At 38.4% G+C, this 26,665-nt stretch overlaps 1 protein-coding gene across 1 annotated transcript in view; it reads left to right on the top strand.

Moving 5' to 3' along the window:
- The window catches only part of ITPR3 (inositol 1,4,5-trisphosphate receptor type 3), a 579,835-nt gene that overhangs the window by 511,808 nt on the left and 41,362 nt on the right, over positions 1 to 26,665 (top strand). The window contains 3 exon segments of the mRNA XM_053706861.1: positions 3,089 to 3,196; positions 18,053 to 18,177; positions 26,453 to 26,618. Coding sequence (XP_053562836.1) covers positions 3,089 to 3,196; positions 18,053 to 18,177; positions 26,453 to 26,618 — 399 coding nt within the window.

The raw sequence follows: 26,665 nt of genomic DNA, 5'->3' as shown, positions 1-26,665 counted from the left end.
CAGGCAACTTTGTATTTATTTTAACTCGGTACAATAGCTATTAAATAGTTAATAACTATTTAATAGCTACCTAGTTAAAATAATTACAAAATTACCTGGAAAATAAATCCTAACCTAAGTTACAATTCAACCTAACACTACACTATCAATAAATTAATTAACTAAACTACCTACAATTATCTACAATTAAATCAACTAAACTAAATTACAAAAAAAATAAACACTAAATTACAAAAAATAAAAAAAGATTACAAGAATTTTAAACTAATTACACCTACTCTAAGCCCTCTAAAAAAATAACAAAGCCCCCCAAAATAAAAAAATGCCCTATCCTATTCTAAAATAAAAAGTTAACAGCTCTTTTACCTTACCAGCCCTTAAAAGGGCCTTTTGCGGGGCATGCCCCAAAGAAAACAGCTCTTTTGCATTTAAAAAAAACATACAATACCCCCCCAACATTACAACCCACCACCCACATACCCCTAATCTAACCCAAACCCCCCTTAAAAAATCTAACACTAAGCCCCTGAAGATCTCCCTACCTTATCTTCACCACGCCGGGCATCACCGATCCGTCCAGAAGAGGGTCCGAAGTCTTCATCCTATCCGGCAAGAAGAGGTCCAGAAGAGGGTTCAAAGTCTTCATCCTATCCGCCAAGAAGAGGTCCAGAAGAGGGTCCAAAGTCTTCATCCTATCCGGCAAGAAGAGGACATCCGGACCGGTAGACATGTTCATCCAGTCGGCGTCATCTATCTTCATCCAACCGGCGCGGAGCGGGACCATCTTGAAGCAGCCAACGCTGATCCATCCTCTTCTTCCGGCGACTCCCGACGAATGAAGGTTCCTTTAAGTGACGTCATCAGAACAGCCAATAGAAAGATAGCTCAATCTGGTTACTTTAAGTGACGTGATCGGAACAGCCAATAGAATGCGAGCTCAATCTGATTGGCTGATTGGATCAGCCAATCGGATTGAACTTGAATCTGATTGGCTGATTCAATCAGCCAATCAGATTTTTCCTACCTTAATTCCGATTGGCTGATAGAATCCTATCAGCCAATCGGAATTCGAGGGACGCCATCTTGGATGACGTCACTTAAAGGAACCTTCATTCGTCGGGAGTCGCCGGAAGAAGAGGATGGATCCGCGTCGGCTGCTTCAAGATGGTCCCGCTCCGCCGGATGGATGAAGATAGAAGACGCCGCCTGGATGAACATGTCTACCGGTCCGGATGTCCTCTTCTTGCCGGATAGGATGAAGACTTTGGACCCTCTTCTGGACCTCTTCTTGCCGGATAGGATGAAGACTTCGGACCCTCTTCTGGACGGATCAGTGATACCCGGCGTGGTGAAGATAAGGTAGGGAGATCTTCAGGGGCTTAGTGTTAGGTTTTTAAGGGGTGTTTGGTAAGGTAAAAGAGCTGTTAACTTTTTATTTTAGAATAGGGTAGGGCATTTTTTTATTTTGGGGGGCTTTGTTATTTTTTTAGGGGGCTTAGAGTAGGTGTAATTAGTTTAAAATTCTTGTAATCTTTTTATTTTTTGTAATTTAGTGTTTTGTTTTTTTTGTAATTTAGTTTAGTTGATTTAATTGTAGATAATTGTAGATAGTTTAGTTAATTAATTTATTGATAGTGTAGTGTTAGGTTTAATTGTAACTTAGGTTAGGATTTATTTTACAGGTAATTTTGTAATTATTTTAACTAGGAAGCTATTAAATAGTTATTAACTATTTAATAGCTATTGTACCTAGTTAAAATAAATACAAAGTTGCCTGTAAAATAAATATAAATGCTAAAATAGCTACAATATAATTATTATTTATATTGTAGCTATATTAGGGTTTATTTTACAGGTAAGTATTTAGCTTTAAATAGGATTAATTTATTTAATAAGATTTATTTTATTTCGTTAGATTTAAATTAAATTTAACTTAGGGGGGTGTTAGTGTTAGGGTTAGACTTAGCTTTAGGGGTTAATACATTTATTAGAGTAGCGGCGAGGTCCGGTCGGTAGATTAGGGGTTAATACTTGAAGTTAGGTGTCGGCGATGTTAGGGAGGGCAGATTAGGGGTTAATATTATTTATTATAGGGTTTGCGAGGCAGGAGTGCGGCTGTTTAGGGGTTAATACATTTATTAGAGTGGCGGCGAGGTCCGGTCGGCAGATTAGGGGTTAATAAGTGTAGTTAGGTAGCGGCGACATTGGGGGGGCAGATTAGGGGTTAATAAATATAATATAGGGGTCGGCGATGTTAGGGGCAGCAGATTAGGGGTACATAGCTATAATGTAGGTTGCGGCGGTGTACGGAGCGGCAGATTAGGGGTTAATAATAATATGCAGGGGTCAGCGATAGCGGGGGCGGCAGATTAGGGGTTAATAAGTGTAAGGTTAGGGGGTGTTTAGACTCGGGGTTCATGTTTAGGGTGCTAGGTGCAGACTTAGAGTTTTTTCCCCATAGGAAACAATGGGGCTGCGTTAGGAGCTGAACGCTGCTTTTTTGCAGGTGTTAGTTTTTTTTTCAGCTCAAACTGCCCCATTGCTTCCTATGGGGATATCGTGCACGAGCACGTTTTTTAAGCTGGCCGCGTCCGTAAGCAACGCTGGTATTTAGAGTTGCAGTGGCGGTAAATTATGCTCTACACTCCCTTTTTGGAGCCTAACGCAGCCATTCAGACAACTCTAAATTCCACCATTATTTAAAAGGTGCGGGGGGAAAAAACATGCGTAGCTAACGCACCCCTTCTAACGCAAAACTCTAATTCTAGGTGAATGATAGCTACAATGTAACTATTAGTTATATTGTAGCTATCTTAGGGTTTATTTTACAGGTAAGTATTTAGTTTTAAATAGGAATTATTTAGGTAATAATTGTAGGTTTTATTTAGATTTATTGTAATTATATTTAAGTTAGGGGGTGTTAGGGTTAGACTTAAGGTTAGGGGTTAATAAATTTTATATAGTGGCAGCAACGTTGGGGGCGGCAGATTAGGGGTTAATAAATGTACCCCATAGCTCCTGACGCAAAACTCGTTATCTGGCCGTATGTATCTTATCCATCATATTACTATGGTCTGTTTCTCCACAGCTCCAAACAGTGTGGCACAAGCTATGAAAACAAATCCTTTTGGGGAATATTGTAGCGCAGACAACAAAGATTGCACTGCTAGCATTACGGCACTTGATACAACTGAGGGTAAATATACATTATTGTTTTATTGTTGCCTATTTTTTAAGTAATATTGATGTTATTCATCTGGCATATACATAGATCTCAGGATGATATAATTTAGTTCACATCATTGGGCCAGGAACGTAAAAAATATATCCTTAACGCATTTAAGTGTTGCATAAATCTTTTCATCTTGATAAAGACCCACCACCAGGATTCCCCAATCCTGATTGGCTGCTGGCTTGTATAAATACAGCCATCTAAATGTGAATTATAACATAACACTCTTTTAATGATATCACCATTAAGGTGGTGCCAAAATAGTGGTGGGTTTCCCACAAGGTAAGTATAAAGCAAGCTGTGGTACGTCATACAAATTATATAGTGCAAACTATATGTTGCTTAATGGAATTCAAGTCTTTAAAGGGACAGTAAACACTTTGAGATGATAAAATAAAATGATTAATTATGCATAGTAAAGCAGCTTTGCAATATAATTTCATTATTTATTGTGCCCCTTTTTCCTGTAATGTTTTAAGCCTGAAAACTGAAAGAGCACACCACAGGCTTCACAAACCTAACTTTGCTACAAAACTCTCCCTAATTTACCGTTTGTTATCTAATCATTTATGCTTAGAGCAAACAATGGAGATTTTGTTGACACAATGACAGTGACAACACCTGTCTTCCCCAGATGCAATAATAGATAAGCTGCTCCAAATAAAGTAATGGGTGGGGTTTGACCATCAAAAACAATTGTGTCAAAGAAGATGTTAATCTCTGTATACACTGTGATTTTGTTAGTAAAATTCACATTGTTTTCAATCTGGAGACACACACCTTAAAGAACAAAATTTAACTGTTGTTTATTTGATCTCCTTTGCTTTACGGAGCAAGAAGGAGCTTTGTATGTAGGAAAAGAAGGTAAAATAATTAATGAAAAATAATTAAACCTTTTTTTAGGGAACTAAATTTAAAGGGACATTAAACAGAAATGGTAAACTACATGATTGTGAAACTTCATATATTAGAATAATTTTGAAATGAAACCTGAAGCTTTGTTTGTCAAATGAGAGTATTGTTTTATGTTTATTCTTTTAACTGATTTCCCTGTTTCTCAAAACAAAAGAATCCCTGCTAATCAATCACAAACTAATATTTAGATAGAGCACAAACTCTGTGTGCAGACTGGTGTAGCCTGCCCTCTTGTATTCCCTTAAGGAGGATTAGCACTGATTTAACTGCGTTACTATTGCAAAGAAAGATTTTCCTATCATGATTGGTGATGCAAAACTAATAATCCACCTTTTAAAATCATGTGACCCCACAAAGGCTTAGGGAGGGAAAAGTAAACAAAAGCTCACATAAATTGCCTAAAAGTATTAACCCAAGCCCCACAGGAAGAAAGTGAAACAAGCACTATTTTTAGATGTATTTTACAGCATAAGGCTACAAAATAAATAATGAATGTATATTGCAAAAATGTTTCACTTGTAATAATGAAACATTTTATGTGTTGTTGAAATGTCAAGTTTAATGGTCCATTAAATTTAACCATCCTTTTAAAGATTCCAACATCTTCTGCTGTTTTGGGGAATGTTGGGAGCGTCTGATGATGTCATCAGTGGCTTCCAGCAACATCAGGAGTTGCAGAGGGCATTCGTCATTATTTATATGGAGGAATGGTTGTGAACAAGTCTCCACAACCCCTTCATCCATCCTTCTTTGACCCTCTTATCTCTGCTATTTACTTCCCCAAACTCAATCCTACTTTTTCTTCTTTTTGTTCTCTTCATCAACAGTACTGTATATATCTTCCCACCCCTGTCCCCGAAGTCTTCCAGCCATCTCATTTTCTGTAACCTTATGTAGTTTGATAGAAAAATCAAGAATAATAACCTCTTTGGCTTCTTAGCCATTAATATCACTTACTGTTTATGCTAATCTGTGATGATATCCATAGCTGTTACCTGAGTTCAGTCAATCAAAGCAGACATCTATTTGCTTTGACATTCCACTCTAGCTACCAAGGGATCATTAACTTAAGATTTATGAAACATCTTCTTTTGCCTTCTGAAAAAGTGTACAAGGTCTTATTGCAAATGAGCAATTTAAATGTTTTCAAGACTTAAAGGGACACTAAACCCAAATTTTTTCTTTCATGAGTCAGACAGAGAATACAATTTTAAACAACATTCAAATTTACTTCTATTATCTAATTTGTCCTATTTTTTAGATATCCTTTGTAGAAGAAATAGCAATGCATATGGGTGAGCCAATCACACAAGGCATCTATGTGCACCCACCAATCAGCAGCTACTGAGCCTATCTAGATATGCTTTTCCGCAAAGAATATCAAGATAATTAAACAAATTAGATAATAGAAGTAAATTAGAAAGTTGTTTAAAATTGCACACTCTTTCTAAATCATGAAAGAAAAAATTGGGGTTTCATGTCTCTTTAAGTCGTCAAAAAAAACTAAATTGTAGATGCACATTTGTATTCACTCTGTGCACTTTTTTTCTCAGTCTAGAACTGCATTTTTTCCATTTATTATTTTGCCTTTTTGGTTTGATTGCATTGTACTTAAAGGGACAGTTTACTCCAGAATTTTTATTGGTAAAAAAAATGAAAACAATCCCTTTATTATCCATTCCTCAGTTTTGCATAACCAACATACCTCTGTGATTACCTTGTATCTAAGCTTCTGCAGACTGCCCCCTTATTTTAGTTATTTTGACAGACATTTTAGATATAAACCTATCAAACAATCCATTTACAGCATGTAGAAGACTCACTTACACATAAATATAAATGTATATAAATATATACATATATATTTACAGTGAACACACATAGGGGCCAATTTATTAATGTGCGAGTGGACATGATACGATGTAGCATATCATGTCCGCCGCACATCGATAAATGCAGACAGCATACGCTGTCGGCATTTCTCATTGCACCAGCAGTGGGCTGCTAGCAGGGGGTGTCAATCAACCCAATCGTATTTGATCGGGTTGATTTCTGTCCGCGGCCTCAGAGAAGGCGGACAAGTTATGGAGCGACCGCTGCTTCATAACTTCTGTTTCCGGCGAGCCAAACAAGGGGCATCAAGCTCCATTCAGAGCTTGATAATTCGGCCCCATTGACCGCAATGTAAAGGCACTTTTCAGTACCTTTTTTTTTTTTTTACCACTCCACAGCCACCACTTTTTAACCCCTAAAAACTGCTTCTGGTTAATTTTCTGAGCACTAATTGCTACCGCGAGCTTGCAGTAGTACTAACCAGCCACTTGTAATGGCTGGTTATTTTTTGCGCGCCCATAATTTGCCCATTTACGCTCTTCTCTTGTAATCTAGCCCTTTATAGAGAAATACATTCTTAGTTTACGTACTTTAAGCCAAAAGCATTATTAGAAAGTGACTAACAATACTGCAGTATTGCTTTAAAATTACATGGCTAATACTTTATTTTTCAGGCAAAAAAATGAAAAAAAATAATGTCAATGTCCTCATATAGATGACATAATATTTTTTTAAGTACAAAGTTCCTTTAACGTTCCTATTGACTGAACTGTGAAATCCTGTTGCATATTCCTTTAACATTCAGCTTTGCCTTCTACATAAACTGGGAAAAATACTTCTACAGAGATTACTCTTGGTGGTAGACAAGGGTACGGTTACTGACAGAGATATATAATACCATATCGTGAAACTATGGAAATTGCAAAGAATTTATTAGATTGATGAATATAATAAATGTCTCAGAGGTAATTAATGTATTTCCCCTTTTATGTAACGTTGTTATATAACATGTTTTCCAGGTCCTTTATTGTATATAACTAGAAGATAGGCTATTGTGGGGGAAGCTTGTGCTTTAATATGTTTTAAACATATATTTTTCATCCTTAGTTTCATTTAAATGCTGCTTCCCGTGGGTGGTTTCGTGTGCACATTCCCATTATGGCCAAACACCACTTAATGACTTCAGTGCTGCAGCCATATGCCTTCAGCTGTCTCATACATCACTCTGCAAACTGCTTAGTATTAGTTGCTGAGGGAGGGACAGAATATTATATCCTCTAACTTTTCTGCTTTGTACAATTTCCAACTCCCTTTCTATGTTTATTAAAGGGACATGAAACACTTTGAGATTATTATATGTAATGTTTTATCCTTTGGCCTCACAATTGCGCTTATCCCACAGTCCCTAGAGAGGCAGAAAAGCAAATTCCTTCAAAATGCTGTTGCCTAAACCATGTACATATTAGACAGTGATTGCTTAGAGCAGTAGTCAGACACATTTAAAGCTAGCCCTACCTGACCATAATTAAAGGGCCATTGAACACTAAGTAAATGCTTTGAATACACCGTACCCTGTACCGTGGCTGTATCCTGGGCTGTTGGCATAGCTACAGGAGTGAGGCATTGCAGAAATAGTGTACTGGGGACACCCCAGGCTAGCGATTGCAGGGACAGGGTGTCCCTGTGATACAATGCCTGTCAGTTGGAGCCTTTCATTCATAAGATACACAGTACTGTTGCTGGATGCCTACATGTTAGGCTATATAGCAACAGTACAGTAACTGTTAAAAATGACAGTTACTGTGTATACAATCAATGTGACAGCCAGTTATAGTGATGGTGTACTTAAAGTGGAGCCTATATACTAGTATGCTGCAAAGCATGCTGGTATCATGTTTAATGGGCAATCACTGGATGCCTCTAGATTTAGGCAGTCTAGTGATGCACAAAAATCTGCCCCATGGCCATGTGATCCAGCCACACAGTGATCCCATCAAAAATGACAAACCATTGTTTGCTAACAATGCCCCTCCCCTTCTCTCCCGTTAAACACATACAATTAAAAAGTGTTAAATGTATTTTAATAAAGTATTTTTATGTTTTTGTTAATAAATTTTATTTTAATACATTTTTTTGTGTGTTTTTTAGCGCAAAATGTTATTCTCTGCCCTTGGCAAAAAAAAGAATAAACATATTGGGGCCTATCTATCAAGCTCCGAACTGAGCTTGACGGCCCGTGTTTCTGGAGAGTCTTCAGACTCGCCAGAAACACAAGTTATGGAGCAGCGGTCACAAAGACCGCTGCTCCATAACCCTGTCCGCCTGCTCTGAGCAGGTGGACAGGAATCGTCCGGAATTCAACCTGATCGAGTACGATCGGGTTGATTGACAGCCCCTGCTGGCGGCCCATTGGCCACGAGTCTGCAGGGGGTGGAGTTGCACCAGCAGCTTTTGTGAGATGCTGGTGCAATGCTGAATACGGAGAGAGTATTGCTCTCCGCATTCAGCGATGTCTTGCGGACCTGAGCCGCACTGTCGGATCAGGTACGCAAGACATTTGATAAATAGGCCCCATTGTGTTAAAATACCTCTAGATAAATACCCTAGGGTGTATAAATTCTACAAATATATATGTTTGTTTGTAACAGCTTTGAATTGGGTGACCGCTATTAATGTTACAGTCCAAGCATAGCAAATTTTGGCGGTAAAGTAATTGTAAACTTTTAACTAATTAAAGCCCAGTATTAAATACTACTCTTAAAAGCATGGGCACTTTACTTAGTTAAAGTTTACATTGATGTTAATTTTTTAAAATAATCACCTGTACATTATGGTAAGCATAACGCTGATCCTCCACTCGCATCTGCTGCTTTCTTTAGCAGATCGATGACAAATCCGGCTTCCTCCAATCGTTGTGTGCCCGGCTCGTTTGTGAATACCTTTGTTTTATTTGTATTAAACATATTACACTATGAGGAGGATCTTTGTGCGCTTTTATCAGATTGCCTTGATAAATATATATATATATATATATATATATATACTGTGTGTGTATATGTGTATATATATATATATATATATATATATATATATATATATATATATATACATACACATATATATATCTATATATATACTGTATATATATATATATCTATATATATATCTCTTTTCAGGTTATATATAATAAATAAAAGTAGGGGTAGACATGTTTATTGTGTTTGTTGCTAAATGTTTTTCAATTGACTGTGCTTACATAATTTTGTCTTTGCATGTATATTTATCTTTTTTAACAGGCAAAACAATTTAAAAAGTGAGGAAAAAACCCCCATATAAAATGCAACCAGAATACAGAAACATTTAGACAGACATAGATAGCGTAATATAGCGGTAGTCAACCCAATATCATTCCCAGGGCCATATTTGCAGTCCGTAAGGTCTCAAAAGGGCTGCACTGGGGATGTATCTAGGCACAGGTAAAGTAAATGGAAGGCCCACATCCAGGATGGCAGAAGTAGGAATAGTGGTAGATTTCTGAGGAGGAGTGAAGGAAAACTTGCTGTCCCCTTGGAGCTGTGGGATGCCATCGTCCTTCCATACAATTTCTCATCTCCAGTTAGCAGCAAGAGATAACCTCTCCTTATGACTGGGAAATCATCAGTGAGCTGGGTTGAAACAAATGATGTTGACATATGATATCTATATTTCCTGTGTTACAAATTCAATTTATTTAAAAAAGCCCACGGGTATGTTTGATGGATGCTTAAAGGAGTTAGCTGCTGCTCACTCAAGATCAGGTGGCTTATGACGAGACTACGGGGTCCCCTTAGTAGATGCTAGGGAACCATTGCAATGACCTTGAAGGGGTAGGTTTAAGGTTAAAGGGAATGCCATGTGTGTTACTGGCAAGAATGTAATTTGTTTGTGCCCTGTATGTTACTGAAAGCAAGTTACCATTCTATATGTATGTAAGTATATATATCTTTAATGTGTGTTTGAAACTGTTGAGGGTAAGGGGTGAGCAATAAACCTTAAAGGGACACTGAGCCCAAATTTTTTCTTTCATGATTCAGATACAGCATGCAATTTTAAGCAACTTTCTAGTTTACTCCTATTATCAATTTTCTTCATTCTCTTGGTATGTTTATTTGAAAAGCAAGAATGTAAGTTTAGATGCCGGCCCATTTTTGGTGAACAACCTGGGTTGTCCTTGCTGATTGGACAGCACCAATAAACAAGTGCTGTCCATGGGTCTGAACCAAACATTTGCTGGCTCCTTAGCTTAGATGCCTTATTTTTCAAATAAAGATAGCAAGAGAACAAAAAATAATTGATAATAGGAGTAAATTAGAAAGGTGCTTAAAATTGCATGCTCTATCTGAATCACAAAAGAAAAAAATTGGGTTCAGTGTCCCTTTAAGGGATCAGCAAAGTCTAAATTAAACTTTTATTAAACATGCAAAGCATGCAATTTTCCAATCTATTTTTATGATCTAATTGGCTTTATTCTTTTGGTATCCTTTGATGAAAATAAAACATAGGTAGGCTAATGAGTAGCAGTGCATTACTGTGACCGAGCCATATATTTTTTTTTTGGGTTTCATGTCCCTTTAAATACACCATTGAACTTCAACTGACTGATTAGTGGGATTTAATGGAGTGTGTTTTTGGCTGTACAGGGAACATTGTGGTCGTTAAGGAGTTAGTGTCCCTTTTAAATGCAGAGTAAGTGGTGGTTCTAGGGAATACTGGGGTTTTCTGCACACCCATTAATTAGTCTAATACACAAAACCTCAAAGCTGACAGCTTTTATTCATTTTCAAAAACTATATTGCAAATTGTTTGTTTCATTGTTTAAAGTGTGATTTTAATTAAACCAAGAATCAATCGTGTTTATTAAAAGTTTAGAATGTGATTTCAAGAGGTCAAGGCTTTTGACATAATAAAGACCAAACATGCAAAAAAAAATCTGCTTAAAAAGTTTTAGTTTTTTTAAAATTTGGCATCTCCTACCTCAGTATGATCTTAGGTAAAAGAGCTAAGTTTAAACCAGGGTGACCAAGAGAAAGAGGTGAATTTGATAACAGAAGTAAATTGGAAAATTGTGCCATCTATCTGAATAATGTAAGTTGGAATTCTTGCTCCCGTGATTCCTTTAACACCATGTTTTCTTGTTGTAATCTTCAGTGCCCCGAGACAGCCTATTTATCAAGACCTTTATACTAACAACTCTCATTTTGTGTCAGTCACAGTTTATCATGTGACAGATTCCCTGTACACCGTAATCTTGGAGGTTTTCCTACAGTAGTCACAGTCCATTACATCTTCCCTGCGCCGTGGGGAACTAAAAGATATGATCTCCCCGGGGACAGACAAAAATGCGTCTCACTAATCTAACAAAGGGGTTAATAATCACGTTTCTTTCTAGTAACTAATGGGGCGTGGACACATATTGCCCTTTCCCTTTGAAGAATAGCAAAACACAGCTTCAGCTTTGGCCTATGTTGTTAGGGCACAGCACTCGTTTGTTTTGGTATAATTTATTAGCCGTTTCCTATAGATTCACAAATCAAAACCGTTAGTTATCTACTTTACATTATAGGTTTTATATAATTTATTCAAAGCCTATCTCTGATCCTGTTTTGATTGCCTCCATCAATGAGGAGACAAAATAAATGCATATACCCATTAGTTTCCTGAAATAAACTTCAACATTATGCAGCTGCAAAAACATAAATACGCAGGCGTTTGGTTTTACCTTTCTTTTGTCTCTTGCATACAATAACCGTAAATATCCAATAAAATAAAACTGCTAGACTGTCTTCAATAATTCAGTTTTAAACCTTTTTGCTGCTTGTTAACCGTATTAACAGATCACAGGACACATTCCCAGTGTTGTTAGCAAAATACGCAAACTGGGGACGAGAATTGTAAGGCAGAAAAAGCATTGTGGCAAAACAAGTATTTTATTGTTCTGTGAACAAAACTATCAAGTGTAAAATGTGATAGAGATGCTGCTGAGGTGATCACCTTAGCAAAACCCACTGACGCCCACAGGATTCCATTCTTCTATAAGTGAAGGTCATCAGGACTTATAAGGAATATATAATAATGAGTCATTTCCGGCGAAAAGGATTTTTTTGTTTGTTGCACTTGAATGAGGCAATCTTACAGGGACATTAAACACTAAAGAAATGCTAGATAGAATGATGCATTCAAAGAAAAGATTAGCCTGAGATTAATACGTAGATGTATTTTTTTTTAAAGTTTCATTAGCTGTTTAAATATGGAAAAAATAAGTGTAAAGTTTTAATGTCTATAAAACAATGGGAGCTGCCATGTTGTAACTTAGGTTACCTTCTCTGCTGTGGCCAATTAGGGACAGTTATAAATCGGTCATTAGAGTGAGCAGCCAATAGCTGAGTGGAATAAAACAGTGTTCTGCTCTTCATTTTCTAACAGAAACTGAAAAGCTCACAATTTCAAAATGGAATTACAGGAAAAGGGGACAAAACAAATAATGAAAGTATATTGCAGACTTTTGTATATATACAATTTATAATTTTCTATTACCATCTCAAAGTGTTTAATGTGTATTACAGATTTTCTTTTTCTTTTTTTTCTGTGCTGAGATTTTTTATTTTTTTGTGTTCTTATTTAATATCCCCTAATAATGTTTTGCTTTTGGTACCATTCAAATTTATATATTGAGGTCAGGTTGGTATAAATTTTTATTTAAAATAGGGATCAATGTTAGCTTGATGTAGACAAATATTCTCTGATTCATGAACACGTTTTAATGCCGTTATGGCGTTCTATTCCTTCCTAACTGCGCTGGGCTTTAGTGCCGTAAGGACAAAATGAAACGTCCTTGCCGTTTGGCTGTCCTGAAGCCAACGGCGCTTCCTGGATGCGATCGCAGTCTGGAGGGTGTGCCTAGCATCATAGGGATGCCCCCTGACCCGATCCCATAACTGAAATGTCACAATCGCGTGCAAGATCGCAGGATTTAAATTTGTCTACATCAGGACCGTCTTTAACACAGGGCAAAAGGGGCAGCTGCCCAGGGCCCAGTTTCTGTTGAGGGGCCCAAGAGTCCTAAAAAATTTTTTTATTTTTTTTTATGGTCATACCAGACTGCTGATGTGACATGGGGAACACAGACATTCAGTCCTAATACTGTCACAGTCAAAAGTACTCTGCTTATATTTTTTTTTTTTAAAAAACTGTGCCAGACCGTTCCAGTGTCATGTGACATGCCAAGCTATTGCCATGTGCTGTTTTAGATGTGCACTGTGCAGCACTGAATGCAAAGTCCTAACTCTGCATCCAGCCATTCCCATTGCATCATAAAAGGTCCTGCTAGGGTTACCACTGTTACCAGGAAGCTGCCCTGGTGGTAGGGATTGTTTCTGGGTAGGGCTGACTGTAAGTGCATGCAGCAGAAAGCTGGAGCGGCAAGCACGTGAGTATTTGAGCATCTGTGCAGCTGCATACACTACTCTCTTCAGTCTTGAGGCTGTGTGACTCATCTCACACTGTATCCATGCAGCCTTGGACAGACAGCATCCAGTCTGCTGGTCCCCTTAGCCCTGCTTTTTCTGCTGTGGCCCTAAGATCAACTAACTGAAGTTTGTTAGGGGAACAGTGCTTTGTAGAAAGGTGTCAGTGGGAAGAATAAGTGAGTGCACACACACCCTTCCCCATGCAGCATTGTCTAGTGCAGGGTGAGAGGGAACTTGTTTCTAGCAAAGAAGTGACATGTGCTGCTGTGGCTGATGTATAGTGTCATGCTGATACTTCACACATTAATGTAAGGTTTATTTTTATAGTTTATGTTTTCTCTCTGTCTCAGATTTTACAGCTTCCCATGGTAGTTCTGCTGTTCCAGTCAGTAAACTTATACTGCACCTCCATGCTTCCTCCTCAGTCTTAACCTTGCTTTGCTCCTGTTGCTGCTCTAAATCTCTTTAACCAGCTAACCTCACAGCAGAATCACATTCAAAAGAATATTAAATGAATCCACAGAATTTATATATTTATTTACTTATTAGTACTGCTTAGGTCCAGTTTCACATATTGCAATTTATTTCATTTTTTTAAATGATTAACTCAGCAGTGGATAATCCACTGCTGGGCTAATAATTAAAAAAAAAATTGATTTAGTTGTTTTTTGGAATGTTGGGGTGGAGAGCGAAATTGCATGGGGGGGCCCAAGAATTTTTTTGCCCAGGGTCCAGTCAATATTAAAGACGGCCCTGGTCTACATGGGAACATTGTTCCAAAGTAGACAAATTGACCCTTTCATGAAAGGGTTAAAAAGGGCTGGGCTCTAACTCAAACCAACCCCACTCTCACTGCGAGGCTTATTTCTTATGATGTCTTTTGTTAACATAGCGTTTCTTTAGCTAGTACTTTTGTATTGAAATTAATAGAAAGCAGCTGTTTACATAATGAAGTAAAGGAGCTAAACAGTGCAGCAGGTAAAAATGGGTAATTGGGAACACATTAATACTAAACTCATTATACTAAACTCATGATTCAGATAGAGCATACAATTTTAAATAACTTTCTAATTTACTCCTGTGACGGGCACCGGCTACCCCAACTTGTAGCTATAGAGCGGAGAGATACCCAAATAACCAGACAAAACCAGTATTCAGGTGAAAACACGAACAGACTTTATTGTGAAACACACACTGCTTATATACACACAGCTCATCATGATAAGGGTCTTATCTGACCCCAAGATCTCCCGCCATTCCAGCCCCTCCAGACAGACTGGCGCCCTATGGGCCATAGTTCCCTAGAGTCCCAGTAATATAAAAGCGGTGGTTTCAGGGTGATCCCGGGGAAGCGGCGGCTATTCCGGGGTACCAGTGGAGAGCCCCGGACCCCAAGGTGTCCCAGTCCAAAAAGCATCATGATCCGTCACTGGGGGCTGGAGCAGCAACTGATCAAAGGTACACCGGGTAAGCCAGCGGGAGAGGGGGTTGTAGGGGGGTCTGAAACTCCAAGTTCCTCCCTAGGGGATACCAATCCCCAAAAGAGCTGAGCTCTGGGACAAAGGGCCATTGGAGCGACCTGGGGTAAAGGTCAGCAGGTGTCCGGGGTAGTCCGACCGGCCAGTAGTTCCAGGAGCCCGGCCAGCCGAAAAGGGATCAGGCGGTAAGCGGTCAGCTCTTCCATGAGGAGATGTTAACAGTAAAACCTGAAACCGACAGAGTTTGGGAGATCCCGTAATCCATGAAGGGCCAAAACCGATGTAATAAGCAGTGAGCCAGGTAGTAGGGGGGGTGGGGGTAGCCTTGGCAGCCTGGTATCCGTGACAACTCCTATTTGGTTCAGCACCCAGGGTAGAGCTTGCTGATTGGTGACTGCATTTAGCCATCAATCAGCAAGCGTTATCCAGGGGCTGAACCAATAAATAGGCCGGCTACTAAGCTTACATTCCTGCTTTTCAAATAAAGATAAGAAAACAAAGAAAATTTGATAATAGGAGTAAATTAGAAAGTTTCTTAAAATTGCATGCTCTATCTGAATCATGAAATAAAAAAAAATGGGTTTCATATGCCTTTAATGATGGAGACGCTTAAGACAATATGGAGGGACAATTCTTTAATAGCAACAGCAGGCAAAATATATAATTGATTTGATTTAAGCTGCAATGTTGTTTTATTTTCCTTGATTAAACATTTAATGGGGGATTATATTTTGAGTACTAGTCACAGAGCAGTGAACATATAGCCATGCATGAGTGGTAAGCTGATTGGCTTTCTTAGAGGACAATAAGAGATGTCAGATTTCACAACTGTCATTTGTTAAAGCCTAAAGACATTAAGGCCAGTGTCTAAATAACAAATTCCACCTTAAACGTATTAATGTGCAGTGCTCTTCAAATGAACCATTTCACTCAGGGCACTTAAAGGGACATCAAAATAAATAAATAAATGCTAAATAGAATGATGTATTTAAAGCAAAGACTATAGGAAGAATGATATAAAAAGCATATAGTTGATTAAATAGGAAAAAATTGGTATACAGTCTAATTTCTATAATACAATGGGCACTGCCATGTTGTAACTTAGGTTTCCTTCTCGGCTGAGACAAGTTGGTCACTAGAGTGCGCAGCCAATGAGTGGAATATTGCAGTGTTAGGTCCAGAGTTTGGATTTCCTCTCTCAACAGGATTTTCAAAATTAAATTAAAGGAAAGAGGACAAAATAAATAATGGCAATATATTGCAACCTTGTTTTGCTACATATAATTGAAAGTGCAATATAAAATGTGTTTATTATTCCTTTAAAATAACAAACGTGAGGGTGATTTTATTAATGTCATGATGGGTCTCACATGTAGACACATTAGGTAAAAAATACTTTTTTCTATGATTTTTTCCCACCAATTTAAGAGAATATTTTGTTTATTAAGGTCTTTGTTTACTATACTTTTAACTGAAAATATTTTCCAAGAGATTGTGATTCCCTCCTTTGCTCAATTTGTAAATTATTAAAAGGACAGAAAAGTCAAAATTAAACGTTCATGGTGGATGCACATATATGCCTCTTGTCATTGGCTCACCATATGTGTTTAGCTTGCCAGCAATTTAGCATTGCTACTTTTAAACTTGCTCTTCAACAAAGGATACAACAAAAACCAATCTTTTTTCATAGAAGTAAATTGATAAGTTCTTTAAAACGGCATACTCTATCTGAATCATGAAAGTTTTTTTTTTTTTACTATAATGTCCCTTTAAATATTCTATAAAGGATGTTCAAGCATAGGTACATTTTTTCACACGTGGTGGGAATGCCCTAAAGTACAATTAGTATGGCACTCATTATCTAGATTTCTCACTGATATCTTGGGGGAATCACTAACTCTGACTCCAGCTCAAGCACTACTGAATGATAAACATCTAAAATATAATAAGCATATAAACACCTTCATTAGAATAGTATGTACGGTTACCCGTATGAATATAGCTAAACACTGGAAGACAGGGGTACCAGAGTGGCCGGAGGTATTAGGCAAAATTAAGGCTACATTTTCAATGTATGAGACAGCAGCGCATATCCAAGACACAATGGAAACCTTTAGTAACATATGGTACTCCTGGATGTTATGGGGAAACAAAGAGTAACTTACTGAATGAAGCAGAATAGAGATTGTATTAGGAGCAGAATTGGAGGGACTTAACATATACAGGAATATTTTAGGGTATAAGAATGTATCTTTGTAAGGTAAGCAATCTAGTAAGATTAAGCGACTAAAGAAATATGAACAGTGAATTTGTAAGACACTTTATTTGGATTGTTATGTTTTTCTTTGTTTTTTGTTCCCTTTTTTTTGTTTTGTTTTTAGTATTATGTTACCATATTTTTGTTGAAATTTGAAATATTTGTGAAATATAAGCAAAATCATCTTTTTGGGATCTGGACACGATAGACCAATTGTGTATTGTTAGAAGATAGCCACAGAAGGCTTATGAACAGTGCTGCATACTTACACTTTGGTCGGACTGGTCTAGCTTTCTCATTTACTTTAGGATGATATTTATGACCTATGTATCTACTAGATTATGATGTAAGATAAAAGGTCACTAATATGATATGGATATATATATTGCATCAGCTTTGTTATGTAACATGTCAAATGCTCAATAAAAAAAATATTTCATTTAAATATTCTATTAAGTATTTAAGTTTATGTTTATTGTCTATTTATTTCTGAATATTCTCCTTTTTTAACTCCCCCCCCCACAAAGGGAATAAACACATAGTTAAAGTACAGCTTGGAAACTGCAAAGAACGTCTGGTCGCAAGCAGAAACTGCTGCTGACTCATTAAGCAATGGTAGTCACATGACCTAGCTGTACTTGCGGGGGTTAAACATATACACTTGCAGGGTCGCTAAAGTTAAGATGACATGTTCTAACAAATAAGAGTCTTTTTCCACTATAATAGCCCTTTGACATTAAAAGTAAAACATTACATATGGTGGTGTGATTCTTATTTTATTGCTATTTACTCATCACTGCTCTTTGTTCACACTTTTTATGTCTTGTGCTAGAAGATGATGAGGATGATACAGAGAGAGCATGTGACACTTTGCTTATGTGTATCGTCACCGTTTTAAACCATGGTCTCAGAAATGGAGGCGGCGTGGGAGACATCCTGAGAAAACCCTCCAAAGATGTAAGTGTTTCGCACATTAAAGCAATAATGTACTCAGACAAGCAGCTGATAAAAGTTAATTGTATTCAAAGTTACTGCAGGAATACCCTTTCAAATGTGCTGGGCACTCTCCCACCCCCACTGGGAGGTTGATTTCTGCTGCTGCTTCTTGTTTGCATATCTGTTCTATTACCAATAGAGCAGTATTTACATTTTCAGTATAGGGGGTGGTAACAAAAGACCAATTAGCTTTAACAAATTGCAAAATAAAGGTAAATTAGTTATTTGTAAATAATTTAATACACTCCAGCAGTAAAAAATAATTGGTTAATTTGGGATATGTTTAAGGGAGAGATGATTTTAGAGTACAATATCCTTTTAAAGGGACATAAAACACCTTTTAACTATAAGACTTGTTCACAATTATGCAATTAATTAACATATTGTCATAGTGTAAAAAAGCTTCTGAATACATTAGCACCTTTGGGGCGATTTATCATGTCCGCCAGACATTGATAAATGCCGACATTATAGGCTGTCGGAATTTATCATTGCACAAGCATTCCTTGTGAAATGCTTGTGCAATGCCACCCCCTGCACATTCGGTGTCAATATCCGATTGGGCTGATTGCTGTCCGCCACCTCAGAGGTGGAGGACGAGTTAAGGAGCAGCAGTCTTAAGACCGCTTCGTCTTAACTTACATTTCCGGCGGAAACAGCTGCATCTGCAGTTTACTAATTTGGCCCCCTTGTTTGTACAATTACTTTTCACTGGTCAAACTTCATCTCTACAACTTGCCTATCCAGACTTGTTACTAGAGTAGCCAAAAGTTGCCACTGTTATTTTGTTAAAACAACTTGTATTTCTTTTTAATGACACGATGAGTCCACGGATCATCTAATTACTATTAGGAATATCACTCCTGCCCAGCAGGATGCGGCAAAGAGCACCACAGCAAAGCTGTTAAATATCACCTCCCTTCCCTCCCAACCCAGTCATTCTCTTTGCCTACGTTAAGAGCAAGAAGATGGTAAATTTAGGTGTTTGAAATTCTTCAATCAAGAGTTTATTATTTTTAAGTAGTACAAGATTGTGCTGGTTTGTCCTGGGGTGTAGCCGTAGTCCATATCAGTCTCTTCAGTAGAGCAGTGGTGGCTTTGGAGCAATGGGAACTTGTGGGACATAATTCTCACTGCGCCTCCCATACTGATGCTGCCCTAACTCTGAAAAACGGAGAGATCTTACTCAGTGCTTTTTTTTTTTGTCGCAGGTCCATGTGAGGGAGAGGACCTCTCAAACCTGGGAGCTGCCTTGCTGTCAGGCAGAATATGAGGTAAGTGCTGACTTTACATTTCTGGGATTAACGGAGCTTAGAAAAAGTTGGGCGCCTTATTTCATAAGAGGGACATATAAGGAAGCCTTTATTAAAATTGGGCACTTTATATTTTGGCACATAAATTCTCCTTTGTACTCAGGATACATTATGGGGACAGCATAGATGCAGGCACTGGGGAAGGTAATTCATTTGGCGGTGTTTACATCTCCCGGTGTTTACTTAACAAAAAGAAGCCTGCTATTGAATCAAAGACAGCATGAAGGGCATGCCCCCGATACGAGACCAGATCTTGTAGGTAGCAGACTTTCCTTCTTCGCTCAGGCTTGGGTTTGAGATGTTCCGGATCCCTGGGCAGTAGACATAGTGTCACAGGGATACAAACTAGAGTTCAAGAGTTTTCCTCCCAGAGGCAGGTTTCTGTTTCAAAATTATCTGTAGACCAGACAAAAAGAGAGGCGTTCTTACACTGTGTAAGAGACCTCTCCGACCTGGGAGTGATAGTTCCTGTTCTGATACAGGAATAGGGTCGGGGATTTTATTCCAATCTGTTTGTGGTTCCCAAAATAGAGAGAACCTTCAGACCAATTTTAGATCTCAAGAGTCTAAACAAATTCCTCAGAGTACCGTCCTTCAAGATGGAAACTATTCGTTCCATTCTCCCTTTGGTCCAAGAGGTTCAATTTATGACAACAGTGGATTTAAAGTATGTGTACCTGCATGTTCCTATTCACAAGGATCATCACAAGTTTCTGAGGTTTGCCTTTCTAGACAAACAATTCCAATTTGTGGCTCTTCCCTTCAGTCTTGCCACAGCTCCCAGAATTTTCTCAAAAGTTTTGGGTTCACTGTTGGCAGTGCTTCGGTTACGGGGCATTGCAGTGGCGCCCTATCTGGATGACATCCTGGTCCAGGCGCCATCCTTACAACAAGTAAGATCCCACACGGAAATGTTGTTATCCTTCCTGCGATCTCACGGTTGGAAGGTAAATTTGTAAAAGAGCTCCTTAGTTCCAAATACAAGGGTATCTTTCTTAGGAACAATAATAGACTCCTATGAATGAAGATTTTCCTGACAGAAGTCAGGAAATCCAAGATTTTTGATACTTGTCTAGCTCTGCAGTCCACTCCTCGGCTATCAGTGGCTCAGTGCATGGAGGTAGTTGGGCTGATGGTGGCGGCAATGGACATCATCCTGTTAGCTTGGTTCCACCTCAGATCTCTGCAGTTAAACATGCTCAGGCAATGGAAGAGAGATTATGCGGGCTTGTCTAATTGAATACTACTGAAGCAGGAGACAAGGGATTCTCTTCAATGGTGGTTGTATCTGGATCATCTCTCCCAGGGAACCTGCTTTTGCAGACCATCTTGGGTGATTGTGACAACAGACGCTAGCCTTCTAGGATGGGGAGCAGTCTAGGGCTCCCTAAAGGCTCAGGAAGTTTGGACTCAGTCAGAGTCTGTTCTTCCTATAAACATTCTGGAGCTGAGAGCGGTCTTCAATGCTCTTCTGTCCTGGCCCCAGTTAGCCTCGGTCCAGTTTATCAGGTTCCAGTCGGACAACATAACTTCAGTGACTTACATCAATCATCAGGGAGGAACGAGGAGTTCCTTAGCGATGACAGAGGTAACCAAAATAATTCAGTGGGCGGAAACCCACTCTTGCTTTCTGTCGGCGATCCACATCCCAGGGGTGGACAACTGGGAGGCGGACTTCCTGAGCAGGCAGACCTTTCATCCTGGGGAATGGGAACTCCACCCGGAAGTGTTTTCCAGCCTGATTCTCAAATGGGGTCAGCCGGAATTTGACCTCATGGCATCTCGGCAAAATGCCAAGCTTCCAAGGTACGGGTCGAGTTCCAGGGACCCTCAGGCGGTACTGATAGATGCCCTGGCGGTACCTTGGACCTTCAGTCTAGCATACCTATTTCATCCGTTTGCTCTTCTTCCTCGGGTCATTGCTCGAATCAAGCAGGAGAGGGTCTCGGTGATCCTCATTGTCCCGGCTTGGCCTCGCAGGCTTTGGTATGCAGATCTGGTGGACATGTCATCTCTGCCACCTTGGAGACTTCCGTTGAGGAAGGACCTTTTAATTCAAGGGCCCTTCCTTCACCGAAATCTAGTTTCTCTGAAGCTGACTGCTTGAAGATTGAACGCTTAATTTTATCCAAGCAGGGTTTTTCAGAATCGGCCATAGAGGCCATGATTCAGGCTTGTAAATCTGTAACTAGAAGGATTTACCATAAGATATGGCGTAAATATCTCTATTGGTGTGAATCCAAGGGCTACTCCTGGAGTAGAGTTAGGATTCATAGAATTTTGTCCTTTCTCCAAGAGGGTTTGGAGAAAGGATTATCGACAAGTTCCCTAAAGGGTCAAATTACTGCCTTATCTATTTTGTTACACAAACATCTGGCAGATGTTCCAGATGTACAATCTTTTTGTCAGGCCTTGGTCAGGATCAGGTCTGTGTTCAAGCCAGTTACTCCTCCATGGAGTCTTAATTTAGTTCTCAAAGTTCTTCAAGGGGCTCTGTTTGAGCCTTTGCATTCCTTAGATATTAAGTTGTTATCTTGGAAAGGTTTATTGCTTGTTGCTATTTCTTCTGCTCGCAGAGTGTCAGAGCTCTCGGCTTTGCAGTACGAGTCCCCTTACCTTACTTTTCATTCAGATAAGGTAGTTTTACGTACTAAATTAGGATTTTTTCCTAAAATTGTTTCTGATCGGAACATTAATCAGGAGATTGTTGCTCCTTACTTGTGTCCTAATCCTACCTCTCAGAAGGAACGGCTTCTACACAATTTGGACGTGGTTCGTGCTTTAAAGTTTTACCTGCAGGCGACTAAGGATTTTCGTCAGTCTTCTGCTTTGTTTGTTGTTTTCTCAGGAAAACGTAAGGGACAGAAAGCTACGGCTACTTCTCTTTCTTTTTGGCTGAAGAGTATCATACGTTTTGCATATGAGACTGCTTGACAGCAGCCTCCAGAGAGAGTTAAGGCTCATTCCATGAGGGCTGTTGCTTCCTCATGGGCATTCAAAAACTAAGCTTCTGTGGAACAGATTTGCAAGGCTTCAACTTGGTCCTCTCTTCACACTTTTTCAAAATTCTACAAATTTGACACTTTTGCCTCGGCTGAGGCTGCTTTTGGGAGAAAGGTTCTTGAAGCAGTGGTGCCTTCCGTTTGTTCCCTGTCTTGTCCCTCCCTTATCATCTGTGTACTCTAGCTTGGGTATTGATTCCCAATAGTAATTAGAGGATCCGTGGACTCATTGTGTCATTAGAAAGAAAATAAAATGTATGCTTACCTGATAAATGTATTTCTTTTTTGACACAATGAGTCCACAGCCCGCCCTGTTTTTGAAAGACAGGGTGTTGGTTATTATAAACTTCAGACACCTCTGCACCTTGTTACTTCCTTTCTCTCCTTTACTTCGGTCGAATGACTGGGTTGAGAGGGAAGGGAGGTGATATTTAACAGCTTTGCTGTGGTGCTCTTTGCCGCCTCCTGCTGGGCAGGAGTGATATTCCCAACAGTAATTAGATGATCCGTGGACTCATCGTGTCAAAAAAGAAATACATTTATTAGGTAAGCATAATTTTTTTTTGTGGCAGGTCTTCTCAGGTCAATTAGAGATAAACTGCAGTTTGAACTTTCAAGGCTTAAAATTGATAAACTCATCATTTTCAGAGTTATATGACAAAAAAAAGAGAAAAAAAAAATAATTTAAGTATATTTCAAAGTTTTATTTTTACTACACATAATTAAACATTTTATATTTCAATATCTGCCGGCTAGATTACGAGTTTTGCGTTATGGTGAAAAAGCTTCATAACGCTGCTTTTTCACTACCGCCGGTATAACGAGTCTTGCAGGTATATCTGTACTGCACACTTTTTTGGCCGTCACGCAACGTAACTACCGCAGCTTTCAAAAAATAATTTTTTATGGGACTTCCATAGCGCCGGTATTACAAGTTTGCCTGTCCGGCCAAAAAGTGAGCGGTACAGCCCATACCGTCAAGTTACGTACCGTAAACTGAAAGTCAGTAGTTATGGGTTTTATGTTACAAAGCTGTACGATAAAACTCATAACTAAAGTGCTACAAAGTACACTTAAACCCATAAACTAATTATTAACCCCTAAACCGAGGCCCTCCCACATCGCAAACACTAAAATAAATTTATTAACCCCTAATCTGCCGCTCCGGACATCGCCACCACTAGAATAAACATATTAACCCCTAAACCGCCGTACTCCCGCATCGCAAACACTAGTTAAATATTATTAACCCCTAATCTGCTGTCCCTAACATCGCCGCAACCTACATTACTGTTATTAACCCCTAATCTGCTGCCCCCAAAATCGCTGCCACTATACTAAAGTTATTAACCCCTAAACATAACCCTAAGTCTAACCCTAACACCCACTAACTTTACCATAATTAAAATAAATCTAAATAAAACTTACTATTAATACCTAAATAATTCCTATTTAAAACTAAATACTTACCTGTAAAATAAACTCTAAGCTAGCTACATACTAATAGTTGCATTGTAGCTATCTTAGGTTTTATTTTTATTTCACAGGTAAGTTTGTATTTATTTTAACTAGGTAGACTAGTTACTAAATAGTTATTAACTATTTACTAGCTACCTAGGTAAAATAAATACACATTTACCTGTAAAATAAAACCTAACCTATCTTACACTAACACCTAACATTACACTACAATTAAATAAATTACATTAATTAAATAGAATTAGCTAAATTACCAAAAAATAATAAACACTAAATTAAACAAAATAAAAAAGAAATTATCAAATATTTAAACTAATTACACCTAATCTAATAGCCCTATCAAAATAAAAAAGCCCCCCAAATAAAAAACCTCTAGCCTAAACTAAACTGCCAATAGCCCTTAAAAGGGCCTTTGCAGGGCATTGCCCCAAAGATATCAGCTTCTTTTACCTGTAAAAAAAAAAATACAAACAACCCCTCAACAGTAAAATCCTCCACCCCCACAACCAAACCCCCCAAATAAAAACCTATCTAAAAAAACCTAAGCTCCCCATTGCCCTGAAAAGGGCATTTGGATGGGCATTGCCCTTAAAAGGGCATTTAGCTCTTTTTCAGCCCAAACCCTAAGCTAAAAATAAAACCCACCCAATAAACCCTTAAAAAAACCTAACACTAACCCCGAAGATCCACTAACAGTTTTTGAAGACCGGACATCCATCCTCAACGAAGCCGGGAGAACTTTTAGCTTAGGGTTTGGGCTGAAAAAGAGCAAAATGCCCTTTAAGGGCAATGCCCATCCAAATGCCCTTTTCAGGACATTGGAGAGCTTAGGTTTTTTTAGATAGGATTTTATTTGGGGGGTTGGTTGTGTGGGTGGTAGTTTTTTACAGGTAAAAGAGCTGATTTCTTTGGGGCAATGCCCTGCAAAAGGTCCTTTTATGGGCTATTGGCAGTTTAGTCTAGGCTAGGGTTTTTTTATTTTGTGGGGGCTTTTTTATTTTGATAGGGCTATTAGATTAGGTGTAATTAGTTTAAATATTTGATAATTTCTTTTTTATTTTGTGTAATTTAGTGTTTATTATTTTTGTAATTTAGTTAATTGTATTTAATTAATGTAATTGATTTAATTGTAGTGTAATGTTAGGTGTTAGTGTAAGACAGGTTAGGTTTTATTTTACAGGTAAATTTGTATTTATTTTAATGTAGGTGGCGGCGATGTCGGGGGTGGCAGATTAGGGGTGTTTAGACTCGGGGTTTATATTAGGGTGTTAGGTGTAAAAATAAGTTTTCTTTCCCCATAGGAATAAATGGGGCTGCGTTACGGAGCTTTACGCTCCTTTATTGCAGGTGTTAGGCTTTTTTTAGCCGGCTCTCCCCATTGATGTCTATGGGAAAATCGTGCACAAGCACATAAAACCAGCTCAAAGCAGCACTGGTATTTGAGTGCGGTATGGAGCTCAATTTTGCACAACGCTGACATATTGCCTGCTAACGCAGGGTTTTTGCAAACCTGTAATTGCAGCGCTATAGGGAGGTGAGCGGTGGAAATAACTTGCAAGTTAGTACCGAGCCGCTCATAACGCAAAACTCGTAATCTAGCAGAAAGTATTTTATGTCCCTTTTAAAGGATCACTAAAGTTAAAAATAAAATTTCATGATTCAGATAGAGCAGGCAATTTTAAAACCCTTTTCCAAGTTGCTGCCATTATCAAACTGTGCACAGTCTTTATCATTTTAAACTTTCTGAAACACCAGCTTCTACTGAGCATGTGCAAGACTTCACAGTGTGCACTTATTTGCATTTTGTTATTGGCTAATCGCTGTCACATGATACAAGGGCTAAGAAATGTAAGCATATTTTGAAATTTGTCAGGAAAAAATGTAATGTAGGCAATTCTACAGTATTTAATGGTCCTTTAAAGGGACATGAAACCCAACATTTTCTTTCATAAATTAAGACAGAGCATACAATTTTAATCAACTTTCCGAATTTACTTCTATTATCAAATTAACTTAATTATCTTAGTATCCATTGTTGAAGGGGCAGCAATTCACTATTTGGAGCTAGCAAAACACATCAGATGAGCCAATCACAAAAGGTGTATATATGTGCAGCCACCAATCAGCAGCTAGCTCCCAGTAGTGTTTTCCTGCCTCTGAGCCTACTTAGGTATGCTTTTCCACAAAGGCTATAAAGAGAACAACGATAATTAGATACTAAAAGTAATCTAGAAACTATTTAAAAATTGCATGCTCTATCTGAATATCTGAATCATGAAAACAATATTTTAAGTTTCATGTCCCTTTAAATTACCGGGTGTTGCAGCACATAGGTGTTTTATGTACAGATGGAATTTAAGGGTCTCACACGCGTGATTAGAAACTAATATAAGTAACTTGTTTAAGTTTGAAAAATGACGAAGCTCTTATTTAACTCAATAGGAATCCTTGTTCCCTGCTCGTGTTGTGTATGACCTGCTTTTTTTCTTCATCGTTATCATCATTGTGCTTAACCTGATTTTTGGAGTCATCATTGATACGTTTGCAGATTTGAGGAGTGAGAAACAAAAAAAGGAAGAGGTTCTAAAAACCACATGTTTTATCTGTGGTAAGTTGTATGCTATTCCTCATGTTAGTAAGCATAGCTGATCCATA

Source organism: Bombina bombina, chromosome 3, assembly GCF_027579735.1.
Source record: "Bombina bombina isolate aBomBom1 chromosome 3, aBomBom1.pri, whole genome shotgun sequence".
Lineage (NCBI taxonomy): Eukaryota > Metazoa > Chordata > Amphibia > Anura > Bombinatoridae > Bombina > Bombina bombina.
The sequence above is the reverse complement of the archived record's forward strand: the minus strand, read 5'-3'. Positions and strand labels throughout refer to the sequence as shown.